The following is a 20927-nucleotide window of genomic DNA, read 5'->3' as shown; positions in this document are numbered from 1 at the left end:
CCTAGCATGCATAAAGCACTGGGCTCGATCCTCAGCACCACATAAAAATAAAGATATTGTGTCCATCTAAAACTAAAAAATAAACATAAAAAAAAAGCACTGAGATTGTAGCTCAGGACAAAGTGCCCTGGGTTTCTATTCTCAGTGTGGGCTGTGGGGGGAAATTCTGTATGTTTTTGCAATAACTGAGAAGATAGATATGTTTAACCTGATTTAAATAGTACACAATGTGTGTGTGTGTATACATATACACAAACATATATATAAACACCACGAGGCAGTCAATGAATGTGTGCCATTTTATGTTTTTACTTATCAGATAAATAAAACAAAATAACTGGTTACACTTAATAATTTCTTTTATTCACTTACAGTTTCCCCTCAAGTTGTGCTATTTTCCCCTGAGACTCTTCCAGATTCTTCTGAGTAACCAGCAGCTTCATTTCCATGCCTTCTTGTTTAGCCATCATACTCTACACCAGAGAAATTTGTTTTAAGAAATTTGAGTGCTTATATGTGTAATAAGAATTGTAATGCATTCCACTGTCATTTATTTTTTTAAAAAAATCACTAAAAAAAGAAAGAAATTTGAAATATTTAGATCTAGACACAGTAACTTACCAAAGGTACTACTCACCCTCATTTTTGTTTCTCTTTTGTTTCTAAGTTTCATTAGCTCCAGGCTTAGCATTCTTATATTTTTCTGGTTACCATCTTCCGAAAACTAAGCACAATAAACATGCAAAAAATTCAGAAATATTTTCTGCTATGCCAAATATAAAATCATCTAAATACTGATTATTCTACCTATCATTGTAGCTATTATTTGCCTATACTATACTTTGGTAGAGAAAATAGCTTTTTATCAACATAATTACTGATTCCATACTAATACTGTTTTTGTCCTTTTCTTTCCTTAATGTGACTTTCTGTTTTATTTCTGAAACCCTCTGGGTGGTTACTTACGTTTATATGCTGTAAAATCCACAGCAAACCTCTAAAATTGCCTCTTCAAGAGAATTTACTGATATGTGTTGGCTTACTAAAACTAATCACCTGGTAAATCTGAAATATGCAGAATACCGGTTCCGTCTCCATCGTACTAAATCAGAAGGCTCCCGGGAATGGCCCAGGTTACTGCTCCCTTCCCCATGCTTGAGTCTAACGCACTTTGACTCTCTAAGTGAAAAGAGCCCTGAACATTACAGGCTCTTAATTAGTGACTCTTATTAAACTGAACACAGATTTACATCCTCCCTCAACTTCTATAACAAGCATATGAGGACCATGTTCAGCTCTTTAAGATCATGAGTGCATTAATATCGATAAATGCAGATTATTTATTGAACATTACTTATTCTATTAATTCATTTCCCACTTTATTCCCATAAGGACTAAAGATAGAAGCATGCTGCTATGCTATTATGTATTTCAGAGAAAGATCTTTAAAATGAGGTCAAAATGTAAAGTCTGTGATTTTTATTGATGATGTTAATTGGGGCTGATTATGAAAGGTGAGAAAATGTGAAGACATTAAAACAAAAAGTAACTTGTTTGTTTATAACCACTCATGTGCCAAACAACCTAATAAAAAAGAGAAACACTAGTTACTTGAAGTATTAATATTTAAGGTACATTCAGAGAAAGAAAAGGGCTCAAACAGAGCCTCCAATTCCCAAACAAGAGAAATGAGTTTTCTCAACATGCTTATTATTTATTTGATTTTAAGTGTTATCATGAGGTTCAAATACCTTAGATTTTAGTAGTTCATTAGTTCTAGTTAAGTCAATAAGCTGTTTTTCCAGTGAAGCATTGTTTGCAGAGAGAGATGTTTTTTCCCTGACTACAACATTTAACTTTGCTTCCATCTTCTCCAACTCATTTTCCATATCCTGGATCCTCTTGTCTTGAACACCACGCTCCTGGACAAGGACACGAATCTGGAGAAAACAAGATCATAAATGAATAATTCGCCAATAAAATACCAATGTAAATAAATGCTACTGGTAACAAAAGCATTAAAGCTTCTAGAAAAACCATGAGTTTTGACACCATGCTCTCATAGATATTCTTATTTTATCAGTTATTTGAATAATAATATTTACCTTATTGTAAATCTTAAAAATCTGCATGCATCTTAAGAACTGAAGAACTTTGTCATAAATTTCCAAATTCAATTAAGCTGTCTATTCACTTTAAAAAAGTATTTCTACCTATTACAGCTCTTCTTTTCTAGTTCTAATTACACAAATATTAATTATAGTTTGAGATGGGGACTCTTTCTTATTTTGAGAAGGCAGAACTAGGCTGTCAAGTACAATGTAGTAGGCATCAGCCATAACTCTTGCCGTTACTAACTTGTAGATTAAACAAAACAAAATAAGAAAAGACCCCAAAAGCCCTAATATTTGTCAACAGAAATGTAGAAGCCAGAGACAAGGAAATCCTACAACTTTAAAATGATCGGGGAAAATCTTTGCACCTAAAATTCTATACCAAATGAAATAATTTATGCAAGCTATCAGTTCTGATCCTGACACTACCACTCACTCACCAATTAGTTCACTGTGACTCAGGTTTTAGATGTTAAGTATCAATTGCATGTATCGTCATTGACATGTACCCTCAATAAAATGACAATGAGTATTATTAAATACAAAGGGATCAAAGCAACCAGAGAAAAGATTCACAATTATTTTGGTATATTCTTGGTTCTAAGATATCATTTGACTGTGATTAAATGGAAAGTCTTAATATAGCAAAAGAACATGTCCACCACATTCTTGTTAGTCATGGAAGTACGGAAAAGACTGGCAGAGAAGCAAAGAGTACAGTGAGCAATTTAGTATTGTGAAAGATAAGTGGGTTCTTTAGGTCAACACTGCACATACAAATGCCTGCCATGTTATAAATGCACTGCCCAGTAGAGGCAACTAAGCAGTTAAAATGTGATTAATGCAACTGAGGAACTAAGTTCTGTTCAGGATTAATTTAAAAACAACCACATGTGCTGGGCACAGGGGTGCACGCGTATAATCCTAGCAACTTGAGAGACAGAGATAGGAGGATTTCAAGTTTGAGGACAGCGTCAGAAACTTAATGAGACCCTGGGGCTGGGGATTTAGCTCAGTGGCAAAATGTCCCTGGGTTACATCCCCAGTATACACCTACCCCTTCCAAAAAAAAAAGCCAAAAATAGCTAGATGTGGTGAGCATCTACAATATTGGACAGTACAGTTAGCATAACTTCATCACAGTCCATCTAACCTGCTAGAATTGTATGCTCCACATGTTAATTCTCTAGCTATGTTGTCTTAACAAAGAATGTCATACAGGAAGAGTATACACTATAAATATTTGACCCACTCATCTGTCCATATATTGTAATTTTAATAAATGGACACAGATTGCCCAAACTACAACGGAATCTTAGTTTCTCAGTTGTATGTGATCCTTTTTCCGTAATACAGCATATTTACTTTTCAATAAAAGTATTGCTCACCTCTTTTTCTAGTCTCTTCAAATCTTTATCATTCTTTTCAGATTCTTTCTGTTTAAAAGCCAAAGAATAATTATAATCAAACTTAAGCACAAGAAATATCACGTAAAATTTGATTTTTAGCTATCTGAAAAAATTAAGGGTTTTCCAAATAGTTAATTTCTATTTTAAAGAGTTCACTGAGTCTGCGAAATATTTTGTAGATCACTTATTTGGTTAAGTGAAGGAAAGGTTCTTAAAATCTCAAAATAAGCCACGAATGGTGGGGCACACCTGTAATCCCAGTGGCTCAGGAAGCTGAGGCAGGAGGATCAGGAGTTCAAAGCCAAACTCAGCAAAAGCAAGACACTAAGCAACTCAGACCCTGTCTCTAAATAAAATACAAAACAGGACTGGAGATGTGGCTTAGTGGTCAAGTGCCCCTGACTTCATTCCCTGGTACCCCCACTCCCCAAATATCCCAAAATACTTGAGGTTTAAGTTTTCAACCCAATAGGCCAATAGCTGTTTCTATGAAGCCCCGTTGAGGGTGGTGGGGGGCAGGATAAATGGAAGTTTATGGATAAACTACTGACTACCTATCTTCTAATGTTAAATAGCAACAACACATTTTGATTATCCAATCTCATACGGAAAAAAATCTTTTAAAGTCAACTTAAACTTCAAATATGCAATTCCAGAGAAATAACAGAAAAATGTAAACAGTAAAATCTGATTCTAAGATCAGGCGTGGTGACACACAATTGTAATCCCAGTGGCTTGGGAGGCTGAAGCAGGAGGATCATGAGTTCAAAGCCAGCCTCAGCAACAGTGAGGTGCTAAGCAACTCAGTGAGACCCTGTCTCTAAATAAAATACAGAAAAAGGATGGGGATGTGACTTAGTCCTTAAGCCCCTGAGTTCAATGCCCTGTACAAAAAAAAAAAAAAAAAAAAAAAAAAAATCTGATTTTCTCATTACCTTTATCCTAAGACACACAATTTCACACTACATCTTTTTATATACAACAGCTTTTCTGATGTAGTAGCTAGAAACAGTATTGATTTTTGCCATCTAAAAATGGAAGAAAACATCTTAAATAAAATCTGTTTATTTGTTTCTACATTGAGGGGAAGGCACACCAATCTCATGTTTTATTAATTTTTAAACTGATATTATTTTGTATTAGAAAGTCTATTATTTGGGAGTTCTACACATACTTGTGTGGTTAGAACTATAGTTTTCTCAAAATACTACAAAAAAAAAAAAACCCTATACAATTCAAGTGGCAGTAATTAATGAAAGTATCATATAGTTTGTATAGATTTATAAGAAAAATTTATCTGATATAGAAATGACAGAAAAATAGTAATCATTTTGTAATTGTGAACTAAGGGCACATTTAAATATAGATTTAGTAAAGTCCTAGGCAGAATATAAAACTTGAAAGAGTCCTAATGATAACTTATTCCATCTATTTACAGATTTAATTATAATTTTGATTTATACTTATAACTCATTCTAATTACATATAATACCCTTTGGATATGTTTTCAATGATAATTGATAAGCCAGATGGTAGTAAAAGCTCCTCACCTTTAATCTCAAAGTCTTAGCTTTTTTAGCTGAAGAAGGCATGGTACTATCTTTGTCAACACTAAGATTTTGTTGAGATTCTGCAGAAAAATGAATTGTACCAATCATAGTTAGTATTTACATGTTTCTACCACACAAAACACAATTTCTATATTACTGCAACTAAAAACACAGCAATATAAAGTTATTCTTTTCTTGATAATATATTTCTAAATAATTAATTGTACAATATCTATACATCTAAAAACCTTTCTCATTTTCCTAATATTCTTCAAGAGAAAGGTTAAGGAAATAACCAAAGAGAAAATTACATATCTATGAGTATATTGCTTAATATAAGTATATTGCTTAATATACAGTATGATGATGAAAGCATTATTTTGTATCTGATCCTTTCATAAATCCATCAAGAAAGTGTAAATATAATTCTAGTTTTATATATTTTGAGATGCAACAGCAACTTTAAATTTAAATATTGTCATTTATAACTTTAAAACTTATAAAATAATATAACCATTGTTTTATTTTGGGGCCCATTACCTTTTTGTTTTTTAAATCTCTGTGATTTCTGAAAGGATACCGGTCCTTTAGATATTTCTGAAGTGTTAACATCATAAGCACCTGGAGAGGGTGCACAGCCTAGAAAACACAAAGTATCAATGTATTATATAATATTATTTATGATGTGAAGTTAAAACCATGTCATGATAATGTGAATATAAGTGTAAAAATGCCATTTATAATTGGATTCTTTGTTTCTGTAAGTGTAACAATAGTACCTATTTGAAATGATGAAGAACAATATCCTAATCTTGCCTTTTCTATAGACTGGGTCAAAGGAAGAAAAATCATATGATTTTGTTGTTCTTATTTTTTGCAGTACCACTGAGCTACATCCTCAGCACCCACCCCCCACACACTTTTTAAGAAAGCCTCCCCTGGGGCTGGGATTGTGGCTCAGTGGTAGAGTGCTCACCTAGTGCGTGCGAGGCCCGGGGTTCGATCCTCTGCACCACATAAAATAAATAAAATGAAGGTATTGTGTCCATCAACAACAACAACAACAACAACAAAAAGACAGTCCCCCCTGACTTTTTTTTTTAAAGACAGTCTCACTACGTTGCCCAGGCTGACAACTTATACATTAATATATACTGTATATATACTGTATATTAATGATGCTGTTACCTCAACCTTATAAGCAACTGGGATTACAACAGGCATGTGCCCCTGAATCCAGCCCATAGTTTTGTTGTTAAGAACTAAATATACAAAATAAAATATTTGGTACAACTGTCTTCAAATAGAGTCACTAAGATAAATACCATGGGATTCTAGGAATCATAACTAAAATGATCTAGCCTTAGTATATATACTTAATGGAATACTACTCAGCTTTAAAGAAGAAAAATAGTAAAAGAAGAGTAAAATTATGGCATTTGCCAGTAAATAGTTGGGAGCTAGAGAATATCATGCTAAGCGAAATAAGCCAATCCCACAAAACCAAAGGCCAAATGTGTTCTCTAATATGAGAATGCTAATTCACAAAAAGGCAGGGGGGCACTAGAGAAGAACAGCATTTCCTTAGATTAGGTAGACGGAAGTGTTAGGAGGGGAGGGGAGGGGATTTGGGGATAGGAAAGATAGTAGAATGAAACAGACATTAGTGTGTGTGTGTGTGTGTGTATGTGTGACTACATGACCAATATGATTCTACAACATATACACTCAGAAAAATGAGAAATTATATCCCATCTATGTATATCAAAAGTGCATAAATGCATTCTACTGTCATGTATAACTAATTAAAACAAATTTAAAAAATTTTTTAAAAAGTCTGTAATAAAAATTTAGAGTAATAATATATCTCTGGCTAATATCAACATGTATAGATGATATCAACTACAATTGGAATGCAGAGACAGAAAGCAATTGCACTAATAACAAGTAGAAATTTTTAGTATTTACTAAATGCCGCCATTGTGCTAAACAGGTTAGAGATATTATTTTATTCAATCCTTACAAAAACTTTACATGTTAATTTATAGATAAGGAAATTGAAGCTCTAGAAATCTATAGTCATATTATATGAAGTATGAACTATACTATAGTTTTACTTTCAAAAAGTTCATACTGTGTAACCTCATTTAACTGGAGTCCCAAATTTTAAGGAATTTCAGGGTGCTTACAGGTAGCAGAGTTGAGATGAGACTCTCAGGATTTAAATATTAGCATAAAGCTTTAGCTGATTTGAAATCAACAGGTTAGATCTATTCTCTAAAAAGCTATTTACTTGTTTAGATTCTCATGTAAATAAAAAGGGAATATCAAAGAACATTGACCATTCCAAGCAACTACTACTGTCCCTAAAATATTTTTCAAATAGTAGATAAGCACTCATTAGTAGATTCAACTAGCACTGAAAAAAAGTAAAACATAATAGAAAATATCAGTGTAGCTCATAAACAACAAAGTTAGGCATTTTTTTTCCTAGAATTTGTTTTAATTCTGTGTGTAGAAATATAAAATATATTGTCAATGGGGTGATTTTCCTAGTTTCTCTGAGGATTTGTCACTTATGTAGAGAAATGCCTTTGATTTATGGGTGTTGATTTTATATCCAGCTACTTTGCTGAATTGATTTATTAATTCTAAGAGATTTCTGGGTCCGGGCCCATGAGGCCACGATGGAGGCAGGAAGGCTTTTACCCAGCGCCTGACTTCCCAGACAGGGAAGCTGAGGACATGGCAGGAGTGTTTGACACTACCTCAGGACCAGGGGAGACGAACGCCTCCTACCCTGTTCCCTTCGCCCCAGGCATTCTTCGTTGCGCTGCTTAGGAATATTCCTCCCCGTCAGAAGGAAAGGTCCTCGGGGCAGGGACACTGCTTCACTGACCACTGTGTCATTCGAATCCTTAACATGCTTGGCGTGTGTCACAACGTTTACGGGAAAATAAAAAACAGGGAGCCCCGGTCCTTCCTAAAGTCGCCTCAGGCTCTCCCGGGTGAAGGGGACCAAAAAGGGCGAGAAGCGTAAGGGCATCTCCCGTCCCTCCGCTGCCAGCCCGCACCTCCCGACGTACACACCTGAAGGATCATTGAATCGCTTCAGCGGCGCCTTAGGAAAAGACATGCTGACAGCCGGCTTCCCAAACGAAGCTAAATCTCCTGAACGATTGCCGACAGCTACTCGTTTGAATTCAAATATCCCCGCAGAGTCCCCGCCCACCAACATATTAGCCAATTGGAGAAAACCAAAACCCCGGGGCAGACCAATCAAGCAAGGAAACACCAAAGGAACATGCGCACTAGCTCCTTGCCGCATCCAATTAGAAAACCTGTACATTGAGACTGCCAGCCAATGGGAGGTTGGTTTTGTTCGCTGCTTCCACGCCCAATCACTTTTGCGGTTGCTCACTTGCAGCCTAAACACTAGCAACATTTGCGCAAGCGCACTTCAAACTGGAAAGTTAAGGTTGCATTTTGGCGTCACATAAGTGAGGGGGTAATGAATTCCTCCATCACTGGTTCCAAACTTCTCCCACCGTTCTGTCCCTTCCCTTGATTTCAGTTCTTTTAAACCGGTTCCTCTCAGTGCCTTAAATGGCCCTCGAGAGGGAAAAAAGGGCACACAGGGAGTCACCACCTTGCGCCCCTGCGCATGTGCAGTGACCCGAGGCGGAACCGGAGCGTGGGGATTTCGCGCCTGCGCTCGGGTGGCTCGGTGCGGCTGTCCTGGCCGGCGGCGAGAGCATGTCAGCCCCATTTGAGGAGCGCAGTGGGGTAGTTCCGTGCGGGACGCCCTGGGGTCAGTGGTACCAGACTCTGGAGGAGGTGTTCATTGAAGTGCAGGTGCCACCAGGCACTCGAGCTCAGGATATCCAGTGCGGTCTGCAGAGCCGGCACGTGGCCCTGGCCGTAGGCGGCCGCGAGATCCTCAAGGTAGCGGCTAGACGGGCCGGCGTTCTCCTTCCATAGACCTTCGGAGCCCGGGGGCCCTAAAGCCCGCCCTTCCCGAGGAGTGGTTGTTGGGCAGGTCGGCTCCTCTCGCCGGCAGCCTGGGAAAGGGGTGAAATTGGCCTGTGTTTGCTCTGCTCAGAGCACCCATTCTTAGGGCAAATCTTGAATTGTGGAAATTTCGAGGTTGCATTTTACTGTTTAATTTCCCAAAAAAGTCAGGCCTCTGCTTGCGATTACTCCAGAGGTCGTGCGGAGAACTGGTTAACTAGGTCGTTAAAGGGACAAGCATTGATCCTACATATTCTCTTTTCCGGGCACTGATCTAGGTTTGGAAATGAAAGACCGATAAAATCCTCCTGCTGCAGAGCGGGTTACGTTCCTAGTAAATATGTAGGCTGGTATGGGAAAACACGACATGGAAGGGACGGTATAACAGGGTGAGAATTCAGAGATAGTGTCAGGTGACTTGTTATCTGGAATTAGACAAACCCTACGTGTTTGCAAAGTGGTCAAGCCAATTGTGAAGAGGAGTAGAAAAAATAATTAGCGCGCATTTCTTCTCATCGATGCCCTTTGGGTCTGGACCTGCTAAACCCAAAGCAGTCAAAGTTCACATAACAATTTGAAAATAAATTTTGTTCCTAGATAAGAATCCCAAGATGTTGGGTTATCTTGTAGTGTGGAGGTGAAGGGAGACTACTTGGTGGGATACCCTGCTGTGCCAGTTTTCTAGTTTTTTAACCTTAGGCAAAAAGTTATTCAAAGTTCTAACGACCTTGTTTATATGCAAGGTGTGGTAATTATAGAACCTTTCTTAGGATTGTTTTGATCAAAGTATGGTATCCATGCGATTGAAGAGCTTGCAGAGTGCTTGGTATGTTATTGTCTCACACTGCTCGTCTGTTACAATTATTTTCTATAGAAGCGCCTTGAGTGCCTGGGATGATTTGTGCAAAAGACATTGATTTATGTCCTCTTGGATCTTAATGAGCTTTCTGAATATCTGTACAGTTCCTACTTTCCAGAATAATTAAAATTCCCAGCACCTTTTTATTTTTTATTTGGAGACAGAGTCTCCCCGAGTTGCTGAGGCTGACCTTGTACTTGGATCCTTCTGCCTGAGTCTTCTTGAGTTGCTGAGATTACAGCCATTAGTCATCATACCTGGCTAAATGATTTTTTAAAAGTAACATTTTAATTTCAATTACTATAACTTAAATTTGGGAAAAGTATGTGTTTGAGCATGGGCATTTTCGTCTAAATTTATATTTTGCTTCTTTTTTTATTGACACAAGGTTTTGTGAAAAATTAGAGCACATTTCTCATGAGCTACAGTATTTGCTTTAAGGTTTTTGTTTTTAATGCCAACATGTCAGCGAAGAGATTGATCCAGTTTTTATGTTTATTTATGTTTATTTTAAACCATTTTTAAAGCAGGAAATCCCTTTTTGTATTCTTAAATTTGATTAGTAAAATTAACGCATTTAATATATAAATTTTACATTTGGCCAATTAGTGATCAGTAGTACTTCTTCATCTTCTAAAAAGTTAAGTCTGGGCACAATGGGGCATACCTGTAATCCCAGTGACTCAAGAGGATAAGGCAGAAGGATGGCAAGTTTGAAGCCAGCTTCAACAATTTAGCAAGACCCTGTCTCAAAATAAAACGCAAAGTATAAATGGCTGGGAATATAGCTCATGGGTAGAGTACCCTTATGTTCTAATCCCCAGTACTACAATAAATAAATAAATATTCAAGGGCCCTGGTCTTCCTTTAGGGAATTCTGTGTTGCTTGTCATAGTAAATATTCCTATAACCTAGATTTCATTTAACCCTGGAAGGAAACTTAAGGTTGAGCACATAAATGTAGTGAAATGGTGTAAGATGTGTTCAGTTTGAAATTAGCTAAGTCTTAATGAAAGCTTTGTAAAACTAATGAGAAACTCTATATTTAGTAACATGTTTATTTTTCAGGGCAAACTCTTTGATTCTACAATAGCTGATGAGGGAACATGGACTTTGGGTAAGGATAATCTTTTAGGCTTCATAGAATCTTTGTTAAAATTAATTTTGTATTGGAACTTAATATCTTTCCCCTTAAGTCCTTTGTCTTCAGAGCTTTGGAGAATATAGAAATACTTTGAGAACATTTATATGCAAAAATTACCTAATGTTTTTAGGAATATATAAAACAATAAACTCTAGTATTTTTGTAATTTTTTTCTTTAGAGGATAGAAAAATGGTTCGTATTGTTCTCACAAAGACAAAGAGAGATGCGGCAAATTGTTGGACTTCTCTTCTGGAATCTGAATATGCAGCTGATCCTTGGGTACAAGACCAAATGCAGAGAAAACTTACATTAGAGAGATTCCAAAAAGAAGTAAGTCAGATGACTCTATGAAGGTGTAAGGTTAAATATCTAAAAATAAGAGAATAATTATTATTTGACATTAAAACTCAATGTGTTTATAAAAAGTAATAAAAATTAATGTAATTTTTAAGGTAAATGATTAGAAAATTTGCCTTTATAATTTTTTAAAATTTTCTTGAAAATAACTTATTTGTATTGCTATGATTTTGAGTTTAAATTTACTTAATGTACATCAGTAAATCGTGAGTAATGAATTCTTTTTTTTAAAATATTTTTTACTTGTAGATGGACATAATACTTTTATTTTATTTATTCATTTTTATGTGGTGTTGAGGATCGAACCCATTTTCTCACGCTTGCCAGTCAAGTGCTCTACCATTTAGCCACAACCCCAGCCCCAAGTAATGAATTCTTATAAAGTTAATATTAGGATACATATGTGGCATAAAAATGTATAAGGTCCCTTCACCATCATTCCCTCATTTGTTTCATGTCTCATTTTCATCTTCTATTTTGGCATTTCTGTTTGTTTCATTTTTAGTTTAAGTGGAGGTTCACACTGTATTATTGTTGTTGTTTTTAATATTGAGAGTTTATTAGTCATCTGGCCATGGATTGAATTCATAATGCAAAATATTTATATCGCAAATTGCTAAAAGGGGTGGTATCAAATCAAGAGAGAATGCAAAAGGCAAAGCAAGATTTTAGTTAGTGAATAGAGTATATTAAATACATTAGATTTGAGAGGCAGAGATACTCATACCTCTCTGAGGCATTATGAAAATATCCATGATGGAAAGGAAAACTGCTTGAAAGACAACCTGTTCCACTGTTGTTTGAGATGAAAAAAGTGAGTTTTTAATCATTCTGCTGTGTACTCTTTCTCATATTTACTGAGGTGTAGTTTGTATATCATATAATGAAGCTATTTTAAGTGATCCATTGGGTTCCACGCTGTGTTGTTTTTCATGTTGTCTTCTCATGTAATAGTGTATCTTGGATATCTTTCCCTAATAGTACATATGGATAAAATTCAGTCCTTTTAATTTGCTTCAGAGCATTTCCTAGTTTGGGTCTATTAATTATTTATTTGGCTATTTCTCGTTGATAATATTTGGATTTCTCCATTTTCCTCTATTTTAAGCAGAGCTTATGTTTCCGTCTCTGTAAAACTACTTGAATGTTCCAAGAAACATATCTTTGAGCCAGATAGCTAGGAGAGGAATTACTGAGTCAAAGCACTTTTAAAAATTTTTGATGAATAATTCTTTTTATATGATGATTTCCAAATACATATATCTAGCCTAGACTTTTCTTCTGAACTTTGGATCTGCATATTCAATTACCTGTTCAGCATCTCCATTTGACTATCTGACAGGTGTACCAAACTCATCATGTCCAAATTAGTAATCTAATTTCCTCCATAAATTTATTTGACCTCCATCCTTCTCATCTTGTTAAACGCAATTGGGTCTAGGGATTTTGCTCAGTAGTAGAGCACTGCCTAGCATGTATGAGGCCCAAGGTTCAGTCCCCAGCATTGCAAAAAAAAAGGTTAAATCAGTTAATGGAAATTAGTTGCATAGGTCAGAAAAATTGGGAATTCTCTTTGATTCCTATCTTCTTTCTCACGACCTTTCCAGTTTGTTAGGAAGTCTTATTAGAACTATCTTCCAGATGTATTCAGAATTTAACCACTTATCACCACCAGCGCTACTACTACTCTGCTGTGTACCATCTCAAATATATTGCCTGGATTACTTCAGTAATTTTCTAACTGGCCTCCTTCCTTCTGCCTTGCCCAGGCTGTCTTCTCAAAATAGCAGTTGGAGAAGTCCTTTTAAAATGCAAATTGGATCATACAATTTCTCATAACTCTGCAAATTGCTCCTCTTACTGGATTAATCTAAACAGTTACTCTGTTATCTCCCCAACCTTCTCTTCTCTTATTGCTGTCCCCCTCAGTCCTTCTACTCCAACCATACTGTTCACTACTATTAAACATAGTAGCCTTTTCTTTAGTTGTCCTGACTTGAATACTCTTTTTCCATAGTTTAGCTAACTTCTGCATTGTTTTCAAATCATTGCTCGATGAAGCATATGTTGATCAATCATCCCACATGCTCATTTGTTTGTGTATTATCTTGCATGCAGCAATTTCATATAGTTGTGTACTTGTGAAAGTTGTATATTTGTGTATACTTGTGTTGTCTGCAAAGCCTGAAATATTTACCATATGACTACTTAAAAGTTTGCCAACCCTTGCATTCAATAATACATGGTTTATTGGTCTCTTCTACAATGGACACGCCACTGGAGCAGGAATCTTTGTTCACTCTTGAACTTCACATGCCTTTAATGGTGTCTTTCAAACAGTAGTAATTCAGTAAATTTGTTAAATAAATGAAATTGCCCAATGAAAAGATGAAAGCCTGAGGTAGTATGTATTTTATAGAATTGCTGTGAGAGTTAAATGTGTTGATATATATTTACAGAACCCTGCATGGCAATACAGTAAGCTTTCAAGATAGCTTTTAAAATCGGTTTATGTATTGATATTCAAATATGTTTCTCTATAAGCTTGTCAATGCAGTACTATACATATCAATCTAAATATCTATAAATTGTAAACTTGAAAAATACTTCATTGTTTTAAATTTTATTTTGGTGATTATAGCGAGGTTTGGTATCTTTTCAGTTTTTGTCCATTTAGATCTCCTTTTTTTAATCAATTACTAGTTCATACTTACCTTTTTCCTAGTTTAAGTTTTATATCATACATTTTTTTCATGTCTTTTAGAATCCTGGTTTTGACTTCAGTGGAGCAGAAATCTCAGGAAACTACAGTAAAGGTGGACCAGATTTCTCAAACCTTGAGAAATAACTGCTTTTCTTTTTTTTTGCTACATTCTGTGGATCCTAGCTGATGTTGCCAACTTAAAGGAACAGATTATGTGCTAGAAGAAAAATACGGATGCTTGCAGTTAAATTGCAAAATACATTTAAACATGGTTCTAAAAATTGCATTCAAATATGATTTACATAGGAAACGTACAGTGGGAACTGTCTGTGAACATATGGTAATTTTTTTGGACTTATTTTTGCTCAGCATGGAGTTTTATACGCTACATTTTACCAGTTTCATATTTAAATGCATTTTTACTATAAAAAACATTGGGGTGCAGATCATATTAAATGAAAGGGTGCCTTCAGAGAAAATTAAGTTTTTCTTTTGATAAGTGTGATGCAGGAATAAAGTTCAATAAACTTTTTCAGAAAGAGGATCGTATGCCCCTTCATCTAAGTACATTAATTCACATAAGTATTAAAAAAAAAAAATTTAACAAAAATTCCACAAAAGTATTTTGGGTAACAATATTAAAAGAGTTAATGTAAATTTCTTAATTATAATATTATTTCTTAAGGGATTACTTTATGTCAAGAAATTGAAAAAGTTAAAAAAACTAATAATACAAATGAGAAGTAATAATACAACAGAGAAGCAGCTAAGTGAATACGGTTATTGGGCATGTCGTTTGTAGTAGCAGAATGCAAATTTAGGTCACTATAAAGCAGAGGCATTATTTTTCTCTTAGTTATTCAGAAATATAGACAGGGATTTTTGTCGTTTCTTGTTTCTGGTAATGGGAATTTAACACAGGGGTGTGTTCTGCTGAGCTACATCCACAGTCCATTGTTTACTCCATAAGACACAAGATTTCACTAATTTGCCCAGGCAGCCTCAAACCTTTGATCCTCTGCCTCAACTTCTTGAATTGCTGGTATTTACAGTTGTGCACCACTGCCCCTGGCTATATATAGGAATTGTCGAGATTTCATTTCATCCTGTATCCTTTTTAATTTTTTTTTTTAAGGAATCTCAAATGTATAGCAAAGTTACAAAGTAAAGTACACAAAATTTCTTTCTTCCTGAGCCATTTGTAAATAAATTTAAGAGATGATTCACTTTAGTACTTTACTGTGTGTTTGCTGCAGAAAAGGACATTCACTTTCATAACTATAACCTAACCATTAAAATTAGGAAATTTATGGTGACATATTACTACCATCTGTTCCTCAGATATTCCCTCTAATCACAGTAAACTGATAGTCCCAATAATGTCTGTCATAACAAGAAAACTCTTTCACAATCATGACCTGCCTGTAGATGTCAGTCTGGAACAAGTTATTTTTGTGTTTTGTTTTTAACCCCCATTGGCTTTCAAAACTTTGGCATTTTCAAAGATTACATTCTAGCTTTATGTGATATTCCTTTTGTTTATTTAATTATTTATTTGTGATGTTGGAGATCAAACCCATGGCCTTAAAACATGCTAGGCAAATACTCTAGCACTGAGGTACATCCCCAGTGTCTCTGATATTTTTTCATGATGAAATTCAAGTTGTGAATTATTGTCAAGAATGTTATAGAAGTGATCTTATTTTATCCTATCATAGATTAATGATTTCAATTTGTCCTACTTAAGATAGTGTTACTTAGATCACTGAATAAGATAGTGGCTGCCATACTTCACTATAAAGTACCTCCTTTTAAGATTAATTATTTTGGGAGAAGGTAATTTAAAAGTACTACCATGTTTCTAGTCAAAATTTATATCTGTAGAATCAATGTCTTGGTGGGTTAAAATCTATTATTTTTATTACTTTGATGTTTTAAATTCATAAAATTAAATTATTGGCCAGTAAAAGACACATGCTAGGTGACTTCTGTTGTCCTTTTAACATATTCCCATGATTATTTGAGTGATTTCTTACTCTGATCTAATATACACCAGGCTAATTACACATTCCCTGCCCCAGCCCAAGAATCAGCCATTTTTCCAAGGAACCCTTTTGTTCTCTTTAGTGAATAAGGGTATTTTTAAGAAGCTGGGGGTATAGCTCATTAGTAGAGCACTTGCCTAGCATGTTCAAAGACCTGAGTTCAGTCCCCAGCACCACATACGCAAAACTATGATCTGTGTGTAAGTAATTACTGTTAGTTTGTATATAATATGTGTAGTACATCTGTGTGTGTATCTATATATAAAATTATATGTAAAACCATATGACTTCACACCTAAACTTTGAATCCAAATCTCATCAGGTTCATTTTACTTTTATCTCTTTATATCTTTATAACTCCCATAGCTGTAAGAAGTCTCATTCCTATTATACTTAATCTATTTGACTACCTGTCATAGGTCATCTCACAGGGAGATCTAATATTCTATGCTGAGCAGGGACATCCTCCTCATCATCTCTGAACCCCAATACTTAACTCTGGATCACTGTAGCCTGTCCTCCTCTGATGCCTACTTTGTTGATTTTACCTAGTAATTTCAGGAATGAGTTGTTCTTTTAATTGGTTTCTTTTTGGCATTTAGTTTTACAGGAAAATTTTAACTTTCTGGAGTATAATTCAGTGAAATTTAGCACATGTATAGATACATGTGAACAACTTCATAATCACCCTAAAACAGTTCAATCACTAAAAATACCCCTATGCTATCTTTGTAGTCACCCCATACCTCCCAATCTCTAAACTTTGTAAACCACTGATCTATACATTTTTGTCTTCTCAAGAATATATAATATAGCCGGGCATAGTAGTGCATGCCTGTAATCCCAGCAACTTGGGAGGCTGAGGCAGGAAGAACACAAGTTTTAGGTCAGTCTCAGCAACTTAGCATGACTCTTGTTTCAAAATAAAAAGGGATGGGAATATAGCTCAGTGGTAAGGCACTCCTTGGTTCAATCCCCAGTATCAAAAAAGGTATGCATTTAAATTATAAATGGGATCACTTAATTTTTAAAAAATAGCTTTTATTGACATAATTCACATACATTTCAACGAAAGTATATAACTCAATATGCATAGTATGTATAGCCATTACCATAGTCAATTTTAGAATATTGTCATTTGAAATAAAATCCTTGTACACTTTTTTAAAAAAAAATTTAGTTGTTGATGGGCCTTTATTTTATTTATTTATATGTGGTGCTAAGAATTGAACCCAGTGCCTCACATGTGCTAGGCAAGCGCTCTGCCACTGAGCCACAATCTCAGCCCCCCAAAACCTTGTACACTTTAACAGTCATCTCTTCCTGCCTCACCAGCCAAGCAACCACTAATTTATTTTCTGTTGCATAGATTTCCCTGTTCTAAACATTTCATATACGTGGGATCAAATAATATGTGGATTTTGGTTACTGGATTATTTTACAACAGCGTTTTAGAGGTTCATCTGTGTTCTAGCATATATCAGTATTTCATTTTTATGTCTGAATGTTCCATTGCATGGCTCTATCATACTTTGTTAATTCATTTGTAAATTGATGGGTATTTGGGGGTTTTCCATCTTTTATCTATGCTTTATATTGCTGCTATAAACATCTGTGTAGAGGTTTTTATGTGCATATGTGTTTTATATGGAATAGAATTTTCAGGTTATGTTTAATAATTTGAGGAACCATCAGATTGTTTTCCAAAGCAGTTACATCATTTATTCCCACCAGTGGTGTACCAGAATTCCAGTTTCTTCACATTCTTGCCAATACTTACCTGTCTCTTGGAATCTAGTTATTCTGGTGGATATAGAGTGATAGTTCTTTGTGGTATCTCTGATTTGCATTTCCCTAAAGCCTATGTCAGTCTTGTGCTTATTGAACATTTGTGTATCTTCCCCTGGAGAAATGTTTTTTTCAAATCCTTTGCCCCATTTTCTTTTTCTTTTCTTTTTTTTTTTTTTTGATACCAATGATTGAACCCAGGAGTGCTTAACCACTGAACCACAGCCCCCTTTTTATTTTATTTTTAAATTTTGAGACAGGGCCTTGCTAAGTTGCTAGGCTGGCTTTGAACTTGCATTCTTCCTGCCTTAGCTGAACTGCTGGGATTACAAGTATGTACCACCACACCCGGCCCTTTGCCCATTTTCAAATTGGATTGTCATATTATTTAAAGTTCTTTATATATTACCTCAAATATCTGGTATATGATTTGTAAATTGTCCTGTGGGTTATTTTTCACTTTCATGATGGTACCTTTTGAAGCAGTGAAGTTTTTAATTTTGATGAAGTCTAATCATCATGTTAGTAGATCATGCTTTTGGTACCATATCTCAGAATGCTTTCCTTAAACCCAATCATAAGGATTCTTTCCTTTGTTTTTGTCCTAAAGTTTTATGATTTTATGTTTTACATTTAAATCAGTGGCCTGTTTTAAGTTAACTTTGTATAAGGTATGAAGTTTAGGTGGAGGTGACTTTTTTTGTATGTGGCTGTTCATTTATTTCAAAATGATTTGTTGAAAAGACTATCCATTCCCCAGTGAATTCTCTTTGCACCTTTGTTCAAAAATCAGTTGTTATATATTTATGTGTTTTTGTATGCTCTTTTCCATTGAACTATGTGTAGATCCTTTAAAAATACCATACTGCCTGGATTATTATAGCTTTATATTGCAATTGGTTAGTATGATTCCTTCAACTTTATTCCTTTTCAGAATTGTTTTGGCTATTTTATTTCCTTATCTTTCTATATAAAGTTTAGAATCAGCCAGGCAATATCTATGAAAAAATCCTTGTAGCTTTTTTTTTTTGGCAGTACTGGGAATTAAATCCATGGAGCTCTTTCACTGAGGCACATCCCTAGCCCTTTTTATTTTGAGACAAGGTTTTGCTCAGTTGCTAGACTGACTTGGAACTTTTGATCCTCCAGCCTTAGTCTCCTGATTCCTGATGGGGTTTTGAATGGAATTGCCTGAGTCTTTCAATCCAAGAACATTAAGTATCTCTCCATTTAGCTCCTTTTTGATTTCAGTCTTCAGCATTTTGTGTTCTTTGTAGTTTATCTATTTTATTAGATTTATTCCTAAGTGTTCATTTTCAGGGAGGAGATACTGTAAATGTTTTTGAAATTTGGGTTTTCATTTGTATATTACTAGCATCTACAACAAATATATTAGAGTTTTGTTTGTTGACTTATAGTCTGTTACTTTACTACACTCAATGATTAGTTCTAGGAGTTTTTTGTTCTTATTGTTATTGATCCCTTCCTTGAGTTTTCTACATAAACCATAAATAGGAAGTTGTATTTTATCATGTTTAGTCTATATACCTTTTATTACTTTTTCCTGCCTGGTGCACCAGCTAGAACAATAAAGTGGAAGAAGTGATCTTATCTGTTCTTTAGGGTTTTGAAAGTAAAGCTTTTCATCATTAAGTAGGATATTAGCTGTACATTTATTTTGTTCTGTTTGTTACTGGGGATTAAACCAGCAGTGGGGTGGTGGGCAGAGTGAGGGGAGCGGTACTCTACCACTGAGCTACCTTTCCAATTCTATCTATACATTTACAGCTTTATATTATTATTATTTTTTAATTTTAAGACAGTGCCTCACTAAGTTGCTGAGGCTAGCTTCTAACTTCAATCTTCCTCACCCTCCTGGGTTGCTGGGATTATAGACAGGAGCCACTGTGTCCAATTAGCTGTAGTTTTTTCATACATAATTTCATCAGATTGAGGAGGTTCCCATCTATTGATTTCTAGTTAGCTGAGCTTATTATCAGAGTATGTTGAATTTTCTCAAATGATTTTGCTTTGATCAAATGTTTTTATCCTGTTTAGAACGTTAATATGGTGGCTTTATATTGATTTTCAAATTTTGAAATTGCTTATCTCCGCACCCCCCACCCAAGACTTGGTCATGGATATATTGTTCAGTTGATCCATCTAGATTTAATTTTCTGAAAGAGACACTGTAGAATCTTAATCCTTTATGAATTTGCCAGAAAGATTTTAAATAAGCATTTATTTTTAAAAAATAATTATATAATTTATTTAAGCTATCCAGTTCATTTTGGTTGTTTTAGTACTTCTTGTCTTTCAAGGAATTGGTTTAAGCCTGGCACAGTGGTACGTACCTGTAGTCCCAACATCTCCAGATGCTGAGGCAAGAGAATTGCAAATTCAAGGTCAACCTCTGCAACTTAAATAAACAAAAGGGGCTGGGGCTATAGCTCAGTGGTAGAGCATCCCTGGCTTCAATACCTAGTACAAAACAAAAAAATAAAGAATTGGTTCATTTTACTGTGATTGTATTTGTTCATATTTCTTTGTGTTCTTTTAATGTCTTTAAGGTTTGTAGTGTTATATTGGCTTCATTCCTAATATCCATAATTCTTTTGTCAATCTTGCTTGTTTATCAGTTTTATTCTTCTTTTCATTTTTAGTACTGGGGATTCAACCAATATGAACTATAGCCTTTTTTATTTTTTGAGACAAGTTCTCATTAAGTTACTGAGGCTGGCCTGGAAATTATAATCCTTCAGTCTCCCAAATTGCTGGGATCATAGGCAAGTGCAAGTGCCACTGCCCCAGCGTTTTTACTCTTTTCAAATAACTGATTTTTAATTTTGTTAATTTTTTTCTGGTGTTGGTGTTGAATTTCATCAATTCCTTTCTGTTTTTTTTTCTTCCTTTTGCTTGTTTTGGGTTTTATTTTTTACTTAAAG

The 20927-nt window shown here is 35.1% G+C and overlaps 2 protein-coding genes across 2 annotated transcripts in view; one reads left to right on the top strand and one right to left on the bottom strand.

The window, feature by feature from the left end:
* Hmmr (hyaluronan mediated motility receptor) overlaps window positions 1-8307 on the bottom strand; it is a 29295-nt gene extending 20988 nt beyond the window's left edge. Inside the window, exons 1-7 of the mRNA XM_046451186.2 lie at window positions 8164-8307; window positions 5614-5712; window positions 5074-5153; window positions 3503-3550; window positions 1752-1940; window positions 638-724; window positions 373-473 (exon numbers count right to left, since the gene is read on the bottom strand). Of these exons, the coding sequence (XP_046307142.1) occupies window positions 373-473; window positions 638-724; window positions 1752-1940; window positions 3503-3550; window positions 5074-5153; window positions 5614-5712; window positions 8164-8209 (650 nt within the window). The 5' untranslated portion in view covers window positions 8210-8307. The remainder of the gene's footprint in view (window positions 1-372; window positions 474-637; window positions 725-1751; window positions 1941-3502; window positions 3551-5073; window positions 5154-5613; window positions 5713-8163) is intronic.
* Window positions 8308-8764: 457 nt separating this feature from the next.
* On the top strand, window positions 8765-17827 carry Nudcd2 (NudC domain containing 2). Its single transcript, XM_046451185.2, has 4 exons — window positions 8765-9018; window positions 11012-11060; window positions 11267-11418; window positions 14210-17827. The coding sequence occupies exons 1-4, from the start codon at window positions 8830-8832 to the stop codon at window positions 14291-14293; spliced, it is 474 nt and encodes a 157-aa protein (XP_046307141.1). The 5' UTR covers window positions 8765-8829; the 3' UTR covers window positions 14294-17827.
* The last annotated feature ends 3100 nt before the right edge of the window (window positions 17828-20927 follow it).

This window comes from Marmota monax, unplaced genomic scaffold, assembly GCF_021218885.2.
Source record: "Marmota monax isolate L192 unplaced genomic scaffold, Marmota_monax_Labrador192_F-V1.1 WCK01_AAM20220418_F8-fsc00337, whole genome shotgun sequence".
Lineage (NCBI taxonomy): Eukaryota > Metazoa > Chordata > Mammalia > Rodentia > Sciuridae > Marmota > Marmota monax.
Note: the sequence above shows the minus strand (reverse complement) of the source record. Positions and strands in the feature narration are given on the sequence as shown.